Source organism: Artemia franciscana, chromosome 1 (assembly GCF_032884065.1).
Source record: "Artemia franciscana chromosome 1, ASM3288406v1, whole genome shotgun sequence".
Taxonomy (NCBI): domain Eukaryota; kingdom Metazoa; phylum Arthropoda; class Branchiopoda; order Anostraca; family Artemiidae; genus Artemia; species Artemia franciscana.
In genome coordinates this window covers 38,685,040-38,695,869 of record NC_088863.1, presented here as the reverse complement: position 1 = coordinate 38,695,869, position 10,830 = coordinate 38,685,040, and the positions used below count along the sequence as shown (strand labels likewise).

The following is a 10,830-nucleotide window of genomic DNA, read 5'->3' as shown; positions in this document are numbered from 1 at the left end:
CTGTTTGTTTTATGTTTTATTGCTGTTCCTTACTTCCAGCTGAAAAAACTTTTTCACTTTTATTTTTTAATTGTTTTTTTTTAAAATAATGCTAGTAAATCCTGCTCTCCCTTCATGGAAATTTTCTTCTCCCATTACAAATTCTCGAAGGAAAGTTCCCCCAGCATATCCCCCTCTTCTCAACCCCTCCCAAAAACCAAAAAAATCCTCCTGAAAACGCCTGTATACTTCCCAATAACCATTACTATATCTAAGCACAGGTCAAAGTTTGTAACTTGTTGCCCCTCCCACGGGGACTGTGGGGGAGTAAGTCGTCCCCAAAGACATAGTTATAAGGTTTTTCGACTACGCTGAATAAAATGGCTATCTCAGAATTTTGATCCGTTGACTTTGGGAAAATAATTAGCGTGGGAGGGGGCCTAGGTGCCCTCCAATTTTTTTGGTCACTTAAAAAGGGCACTAGAACTTTTCATTTCCGTTAGAATGAGCCCTTTTGCAACATTCTAGGACAACTGGGTCGATACGATCACCCCTGGGAAAAAAAAAAAAAAAAAAAAAAAAAAAAAAAAAAAAAAAAAAAAAAAAAAAAAAAAACAAATAAACACGCATCCGTGATCAGCCTTCTGGCAAAAAATGCAAAATTCCACATTTTTGTAGATAGGAGCTCGAAACTTCTACAGTAGGGTTCTCTGATACGCTGAATCTGATGGTGTGATTTTCGTTAAGATTCTATGACTTTTAGGGGGCGTTTCCCCCTATTTTCTAAAATAACGCAAATTTTCTCAGGCTCGTAACTTTTGATGGGTAAGACTAAACTTGATGAAACTTATATATTTAAAACCAGCATTAAAATGCGATTCTTTTGATGTAGCTATTGGTATCAAAATTCCATTTTTTAGAGTTTTGGTTACTATTGAGCCGGGTCGCTCCTTACTACAGTTCGTTACCACGAACTGTTTGATTAATGAACCCTGTCTTTCCTTGGTCTCTTAAAAAGAAAATAGGCAAAATGAAAAAGAGGGAATGTCTTCTATCTTATTGTGCCTTATTTTGATTGCATTTTCTTTTCAGGTACTTTTTCCAGATGGAAAGAAAGCAGCATTTCCTGACGTACATAATCCTTTTACAAAGTTGTCGGCTGTTAGCCTGAGAGACTTAAGAAACAGAAGATATTACAGTTTTTTTAAATATATTTGATGTTTTGCCAATAAATATTTATTTATCTGGTTTTTATTGTTTATTTTAAAGATTAGAGAAGGAGGTTCAATCTCTAGGACTAGAAGTAAGGTTATAAACTTAGGGAATTATGCAACACTAGTATAGGAAACTCAACGAAAATAACAGAAAATTCAAGAGCAGGCCTAGAAAAGTGAACAACAGTAGTAAGGAAAATCCAGTGAAAGAACTGGAAATCTAACAAACAAGATGGAAATCGAAAAAGGATCTAAAAATCCAACATGTTGTTTTGTCAACAAGTCGGAAATTTAATAGTATGTGAGAACATCAAAACTAGTTTATTGTTCAATAAGTTGAATTCAATTCGGGTATGGAATCCAACATTTTTGTTTAGCAAAAATAGAGTATTTATTAATGATCATGGAATTCCAATATAGTCTCAAATATTCAATTTCAGCCGTTGAAATTCCAATTTTCCTGTTGATAAACGTTAGGAACAATTTTTGTTGAATCTCAAAAAAAAAGTTTTTACAGTGTATAAGAACTTTAAATGTAGCTATTTCGCAAAAGTTGACACTGAAAAAATTATTTTAGGATGATCGAGGAATGAAGTTAACTTTTTTTATCCAAATGTTTCACTTGAATTGAAAATGTTGTTGCTTATGCTGGGTATTTGATCCTTTACTATATTTTACATGAGTGATTTTCTTGAATAGACTCAAGGGCCTTTTTACTTATAAATTAAGCTTATAATATCATATAGTTTTTATTGAATTAACTGTGGGTAATTAGTGGCAACTTCTGGAAATTTCCATTGTTTTTTTGTCAAGTTTGGAACCTGATTAACTATATTCAAGCTTGGTCGAATTCTTCAATATTATTCTGAAATTGTGGCTTCTTACAGCACTTGTCGCTGAAGAAAACATTTTTGGATGTTTCGAGGTCTATAAAGCAAAATGTATTATCTACTTTATGCCTACTAATGAAACTTCTTATTCTTTTCTGAGTTTTTACATCGGCACATCCAGGGGGGGGCGGGATCCCCAAGATTGTTTCTGGCACCCTCTTATCCTCTTTATTTCTTTTTTTACTTTTTTTTTTTAGAAAAGATGTGTCAATTTGGTCAATTATTAGCACCTTTAACACATTGCCCCCCTCCAAGATTTTGCTCATTAGTACCCTCGTCAACATTGGGAAACCTCCAAGATTTTGTTCTAGATCTACCCCTGCAATGAACTAATTTTGTTTGTCAAAGGTTCTGTTATCTAACTGTGGATATTTTACTCAAATGAAAAAGCTTTATTCTTCACCTCAGCTAAAAACCCATATACCAAACGTGCTCGTATCTGATTCGGTTAAAGTGAAGGGCTCAGAAGAATACTTTTTGCAACATTGGTAGGAACTTCACATCTAAAATAAAGAATATCTATTAACATCATTTTCATGTGAGAAACAAAAATAGATTTGCTTCGCTAAAAAGGAAGACAAGTTTTATAAGTTCAGTAAAACAGCTTCATAAATCAGACGAATTTTCTGAATGTGTGAGGATTGACTATATTTCCTCGGAAAAAAAAACCCAGGTAGAATCAACTTTCCAGTGAGTTCCAGTGCAATGATGCCGTTGTTGCTTTTTTCTCCCGATGCAATGATTCGACTTTCTATGATTTTAAATATATTTTCGTTATTTTTATAAACTGTCAGCTTCATTACTTACAGTAGTGAATCCAGATATGGAGGGGGTTCCGAAGTTCCAGCCACCCCTCTACCGTCTTCCCACTATCAAATTAAACATAGGGTCCGTGATTGAAAACAAGCTAAATAAAGATCGTTTCCTTTCTGGCACACCTTCTCCCCAAAATAAGCTCAAATAGATCTGAAGGAGCCCGGGCAACGCCCTTGGCTAGTTAAACATAATTTTCAGCTTGTTTACTAAGACCGCAAGATAAAAAGCCTTAGATGTGCTTCTCATTGAGACTGTCAATGTTATACCAAATGCAGGACGATTAAAGGAAAAACGCAGGTCCTATGAGACGAAGAAAAACCTTAGTATTTCGTAGAGATCCCTTCAGTCACCTGTTACTCTTATGCTGATATGTTTGTCAGAGAATGTTTGGCTTAGTTAAGGCGATACTATTCCTATTATTATTCCGTTTGGGAGATTCTCTCCCTGGGTCTTCATCATCAGTTGCTTATTTAGAAGGTGATATAATCATAGGTGCTATTTTCCCTATCCATGATAAAAATGGTACAAAATGTGGACCTTTGCAGGTATTTTTATTGGCATTTTTATTCTTTTGTCTTAATTAAAACAATGTTTGCTACCCTTAAAATGGTTATATTATATTAAAATGGTTATATATATAAATATAAAAACATACACACACACACACATATATGTGTATATATATATATATATATATATATATATATATATATATATATATATATATATATATATATATATATATATATATGTATATATATATATATATATATATATATATATATATATATATATATATATATATATATATATATATATGTATATATATATATATAGTATATATATATATATATATATATATATATATATATATATATATATATATATATATATATATATATATATATATATATATATATATATATATATATATATATATATATATATATATATATATATATATACTGCAGCACTAAGGTCAACACCAACAAATTCAAAAGTTTGCCCTTGCGACTTATGTATAGTCATGACAAATGCGGGTTGACATGAAAATTGAGGTCGTCGAACAGTATATCCAAGTTGACCTTTACTAGAGTCCACCGTAACTCGGGATATGTGAACTTCTTTTCCTGATTTTTCACCGTTACTTATATTCGCCGTAATTATGTTGTTACATAATTCAGTAGCAATAAGGTGGGTCCAATTACACATCCTTTCTGAAATATCTAAGTTCTGCGAAAGCATAAATATCGTATTTTTCTTTATTTTTAAGTCACGCGGTGGTAATTCTGATGTTTCAATTGAGTTGAGGAGTTCTGGAATGAATTCAGTTCCTCCTTTTTCTCCATCTTTTACATAACCGCAGATAATTTTCACATTTATTCTACTAACCGCAGATAATTTTCACATTTATTCTACTAACTTCTTTGTTGATTGAAGCTACAATAACTCGATCCTTCGTTAAATGGAAACTTTGCTTAGACAAACATTCTCCAGATATTTCCTCAATTAAACTGCCACTGGAAATTAAGTCTTCTGGTAATTAAATTTTTTTTAAAGTTTATTTTTAGGAATATTTTCATTTCCAAGTTTGAGGATGTATTTTGCAAATGATTCCTGTTCAGGATCGACCCGTATATTTTTCTCAAAGGAAACATGTTTGAAATTCTTCCAAAGATGACTTTTTTATTTGATAAATCGGGTGTTTCACTCTGGTTGCTTTGGGGTTGAACTGGTAAACACTGTCGGTAATCACCCCCAGCAACTAAAATTTCCCCACCAAATGGCAAGTTTGGATTTGCAATAAACCGCAACAACTGATTAATGTATTGTAAGCCATACTTGGGAAGCATAGGTGCTTTTTCAAGTAGAAAAACATCCACTTCAACTAATTCTAAACCTCTGCTTGACCAGGTCTTATACAGGAAACAGAAGCTGAAGAAAGTGGAACTTTCGAGCCGAAGGTCTTGTGTGTTTCCATAAATAATGTGGCATAAGGTCTTACAAACAAATGTTTTACGGGTACCGCCTGGTCCGGTGTTAAATGGTGTAAAATGAATGCAATGCTTTCAATTATTTTTAATTGTTTTCGATCGTCGTTGTGGCAAAGGTTTCGAAACGCAAAGGTATTTTTCCTTCACTTTCGTTTGTACTCACTCGGATTCCCTCTGTTGCTTAGCTTCTAGTCATATATTCCTGTGTTATTCATTTTGGATTTTCGTTTTAAGTTAATTCAGACACATTTTTAATGCCCTTTGCTTTAGCTCCTTGGATATGTCTAGTTTCATTTGATTTTTTAGTTTGTTTATTTTCACCCATTGTGAATTTACGTTGCTCGCGTCGTACTTTGGTCTTATTACATTTGATATTCAAGGTGCTTGGACAAAAATTTCTTTTAGTTTCCAATAAACCATCATCTATAAGGATCGTAATTTTTTTTTCTTTGAGGCATATATTTTTTATACTTGTATAACTGCTAGCTTTGGAAAAACAAAGAAGTTTTTGCCTGACTTAGTTAGTTATCTTTTCCTAACTTAGAAACTGATCAAGTCTTCCAAGGGTTTTAAGGAAAATTTTATATGTACGAGGAAAATAAGTGGCTCAGGGTTTAAAGAATAATTTTATTTTTGTGAGTTTAATAACCAGTCTATTCACATAAAGACTGAAGAATCATTGTCGACATCAGTGACTCATATACTATTATGGTTGTAACAAATTTGCAGACTTTTTTAAAACTTTCTAATTTACAATTTGTTTCACTCCTCGTTGCCAAAAGCCTTCTAAACTCAAATGTCTCTTCTTTCGCCCGTGAACTTACGTTTCTCAGGTCGTTTCCTTCGCCTTGTCTTATTTTTTTGGTCTAGTTTGTCCATATTGAGCTATTTTTCATTTACTTTTTTATCCTCTAGATATAATAAAACTGATTAAAACACCTTCTTTGTTTTTAAATTTCATTTTTGATTCATTTTAATCCTCATTGCCCCATAATTTGTAACCACATATTTCTTTGTTCTTCACTTTTGTTTTTAAATCGTTATAGTTGTTAATTTTGTAAGTATTATAACCGTATATATTTTAGTTTTTTAGTTTCATTTATCATTTCTGCAGATATATATTCTATGCCCTTTGCCTTAAGTGCTTGGATTGATCCTTTCCCATTTGATGGTCTAGATGGTCTTTGATGTTTTCCAGTTTAAACCATTACATGTCTCAGACTGTCCCCTTGCTCAGATTAAGCAATTGCTTATTCAGTTTTTTTTTATCATCTAAGTACTATGAAACTGCTTAAAGCGCCTTTTGTAAAGACTCATTATGCTTGACATTTTATGCTGAGCTATGTTTCTTGTGTAATTTTGCATGCGCCTTAAATACTACAAACGATACAACGACCACTATGGCGGAAATGACGTGTGACATCTGGTCGTAAATAAAACGTTACTCACATTATTTTTTTCAAAACTAAGCCTCTTATCGGATTTTCTTAAAATCAAGACCTACCTAGATTGTTTTGTCAGGCCGGAGAATTACAGGATGCCAATTTTCCAAATATATATGAAGCAATTTTAGAAAAAAGGTATGTACATAAATAAATAAATATGTATATATAACTGTCGCTACTTTAAAAAGAGAGTACCGGGAGTCCAGCGATTACGCCGCTGGGCCCTGGCTAGGTTAAGCAGCAAGGTGGAATATATTTATTCTCATTTTCACTTGTCTTCTAACCACAGTATCTTCTTGATTTCATGGTGGCACGTAAGTTCGGTACAACCATCATGGGAAAAATACAAATCCTTTCTTAAGGTTGCGACCTATTTAGATCGCTTGTGGCCAAAAGCGTCAATATACCAGTTTTAACTAAAACCAACTATTTAGCCGATTGTGAGCCAGGCTATCAGCAGGACCCCTGAAAAACCCTGCATGGCTACACAACAGGCTTTTAAATATTGATTCTCATTGTGACTTGTGTTTTTAAAACAGACAGGCATCACCATAGGTTCAATACAGCCACCCTGGAGAAAATACAAATTCTTCTTTAAAGTTGTGACCTGTTTAGATCGTTTTTGTCTATAAAAGTTATCCTAGATAACTTCGAAGATCACATTGTCTTTCCATGACGAAAGTAAAACAGTTCAAAATAGGGATGAAACCTTTTAATTGACAGTGAACAGATATAAATTATTTAGCTGGATATTTCGAACAAATATACAGTGTTCATCATCAGCAGTAAAACTCTTTTTTTTCCTTTAAAAGTGCCTAAATGTAGATTGAATTTTATTGAAGGTGGCAAAATCCTTTTCTTCTTACAATGATGAAGAAAATCTTGTTGATCTATAACATTTACGTGTCTCTTATGGGTGTTAATATATTTAGACACCTCCTTGGTGTTCGAAATATCCAGTTAAATAATTTCATATCTGTTCACTGTCAATTAAAAGGTTTCATCCCTATTTCGAACTGTTTTACTTTCGTAAAAGCTATCCTGTTTTAAGAGAAAAAAATATAGTTGATTTCGAGGCCAGGCCCCGGCAGTTGGCACGTAGCAGGGTTGTATTTATTGATTTTTGTTGTAAAAAGAAACCTCCAAATGAATTATCTTTGTTCGCTGCTTTTTCCTCGGGAAATAGTGAGCTCAAAAAGGAAAATAAATAAACCTTGACACGTTGTAATTGCCGTTAACACAAGTATTCAACTGTATATTTCTATGTTCTTCATTTTTGTTTATCATTAATTTAGAATTTTTCAATACCCTTTGTCTTAACTTCTCAGATTCGTCTTGTCACATTTTATATTGGTCTGTAATGTTGCCCGCGTGATAGATATAAAAACGATATGAACGCTCAGGGGGGGGGGGAGATTATGTAATATATTCTCTTGAAATGTGCTCATTAATATGATGTCAATCATATGATTTTTTTCCAAAATTCTATTTTATATAAATCTTTGTGCACCGTTTTCCAAGCCAAAAATCCCGGTATACCAATTTTCAAAAATATTCTTGATACGTTTTGAATCTTGCTGTCACTTTTAATTCTCACTGCCGCTTATCTCTACCCAATTTTTCTTTGTTCTCACAGTGGCTTATCTTTTAACGCCACTTTTCTTTTTTCTTCATTTTTGTTTTTGATTCGTTTGGCTTCTCGGTGTCACATGTCTTGCAACCACATATATCTTTGTTCTTCACTTTTGTTTTTGACTCATTTTAATTTTTTCTGTTGCTTATCTTCTAACCAGATATTTCTTTGTTCTTCATTTTCAATTTTGACTCGTTGTAATTGTCGTAGTCTAACCGTATATCTCTTTGTTCTTCATCTTTATTTATCGTTATTTTTAGGTCATTCATTTGCCTTCTAGGCATTACTAAACCGCTTAAAACGACTTTTGTAAAGAGAATCATTACACTTGGCATTCATAATTAGCAATACCCCTTCTGTTATGCTACATGCGTTATAGATACTAAAAACAATATGATCACTACTGGTGGGGGGGGGGAGAATTATGCAGTTTATTTTTTTATATGCTCACAAATATGACGTCACTCACGTGAACCTTTTTTTTCCAAAACTAAGACCCTTAACAAATTGTCGAATTTCGAATTTATGATAAGAAATAAGATATATCTTATCTCTTTAAACGAGCAATGGATGTACATTTACTTATGTATTTATTTTTTCTCGAAAATATTTTTTTTGGAAAATTGGCACACCTAGATTTTCTGGCCTAAAAATAAACGATCTAGACAGGTTACGAGTTTGAGAAAATTCGTTAAGAGTCCTAATTTTTGATAAAAGGACTCACGTGAGTGACTCCACATTTATCAATACATCCCATGACATGACAATAAAGTACATCACTACTTCCTTTGGATTAATCGTGTCACTTTCATTATGCAACATTACAAAAGGAAAATAGCTAAACATAGAATACACAGTGCAGATAGTCTATTTAATGAGTTTGGAAGATAAGTGACAGCGAGAATTAGAACGAGAAAATTGAGTTAAGAACAGAGAAATATACCGTTACAAGACATGTGGCAACAAAGGCCAAAATGAATTAAAAATGAAATCGAAGAAAAAATAAATATGTAGTTAAACCACATACAAGAGCGAGAACAAACAAATATGTGGCTACAAGATAAGCGGCAGCGAGAATTACAAGAAACAGGGAAAATCTGAGCTTGTCAAAAATATTTTTGAAAATTGGCATCCAGGGATTTTATTGGCCTGGAACAACGACCTAGATTGGTCACGAGTTTGAGAAAATTCATTTACAGCTTTAATTTTGGAAAAAAAATTTATATGAGTGACGTAATTTTTATGACCACATTTCCAGAGAATAAATTTAATCATTTGTCTCACGGGAGTGATCGCATTATTTTTATATCTATGACGCATGTAAAGGTACAAACGGTACATCAATCTATATATATAAACATAAGTCGTTTGTCTGTGTGTCTGTCTACTGACGTCATGTTTGTGCGTCGACTGACATCATGTTTGTCAACTGACGTATCTATATATATATATATACATAAATAAGTTGTCTGTGTGTCTGTCGAGTGACGTCATGTCATGATGTCATGTCGTCATGAAGTTACTTGTCGTCATGTTTGTTATGACGATGACGTCATTAAAGGTATTTAAGACATTCGTTCACGGAAAAATGTTTAATTGTAAAATGACTGAAGAACCTACAATGGCAACAGCCGAGGAAGCTGCTCAAAGAGTCTATGCCAAAAAACTTGCTGCTGATAGAGAAAGTAAGAAAAGAAAGCGTGCCGAGGAACCACAAGAACAGCAAGAAAACAGGCTTGCGGCTGATAGAGAAAGTAAGAACAGAAAGCGTGCCGAGGAACTACCAGAGCTATGCAAAACCAGACTTGCTGCTAAAAGAGAAAGTGAAAAAAGAAGGCTTGCCGAGGAATCACAAGAACAGCAAGAAAAACAGGCTTGCGGCTGATAGAGAAAGTAAGAAAAGAAAGCGTGCCGAGGAATCACAACAACAGCGTGAAATTAGGCTTGCGTCTCAAAGAGAAATAACAAAAAAAAAGCGTGCCGAGTAATCACAAGAGCAACCTCGGTCAGTATGATGCTGGATGTACTCAGTGGAATGGCAAAAACGAGGATTGCCACACGCATATATACTAATCTGGTTACATTATAAAATTACTTCTAACGAAATTGATGATGTGATTTCCCCTGAAATACCTGATGAAAATATCGATAAGGGGTTATATGATATTGTTGTAAAAAATATGATACATGGACCTTGCGGTGCACTGAACGAAAATTCACCATGCATGGCCAAAGGAAGGTGCACAAAGCAATATCCTCGAATTTTAGTACCCAGCACAATTACTGGCAATGATGGTTACCCACAATGTAGAAGAAGATCTACTGAAGATGGCGGTAAAAGAGCAATAATAAAGAAGCGTAACGGTACCACTATCGAAGTAGATAACCAGTGGTTTGTTCCATATTTCCCATTATTATCAAAAACATTTAATGCACACATAAACGTTGAATACTATAACTCCGTAAAGGCAATCAAATACATATGTAAATACGTCAACAAAGGCAGTGACATGGCAGTTTTTGGCTTGCAGTCCGAAATCAAAGATATCGACGAATTCGTACAATATCAGGCTGGAAGATACATAAGCAGTAATGAAGCTGTTTGGCGAATTCTTTCATTTCCGATACATGAACGTAGTCCAGCTGTTGTTCACTTAGCGGTACATTTACAGAATGGTCAACGTGTTTATTTTTCGGAATCCAATGTGCAACAAAGAGCCCTGAATCCACCGGATACAAAGTTAACTGCTTTCTTTTCGCTATGCAAAAATAATTCTTTTGCAAAAAAAACTGCTGTATACTGAAGTGCCTTCGTATTACACGTGGAATACTAAAAATAAAGTATTTGAACGTCGAAAA

The 10,830-nt window shown here is 33.6% G+C and overlaps 1 protein-coding gene across 1 annotated transcript in view; it reads left to right on the top strand.

Moving 5' to 3' along the window:
- The first annotated feature begins 3,257 nt into the window (after positions 1–3,257).
- The window catches only part of LOC136029295 (metabotropic glutamate receptor 3-like), a 162,069-nt gene continuing 154,496 nt past the window's right edge, over positions 3,258–10,830 (top strand). The window contains exon 1 of the mRNA XM_065707557.1: positions 3,258–3,444. Within this exon, the coding sequence (XP_065563629.1) occupies positions 3,283–3,444 (162 nt within the window). The 5' untranslated portion in view covers positions 3,258–3,282. The remainder of the gene's footprint in view (positions 3,445–10,830) is intronic.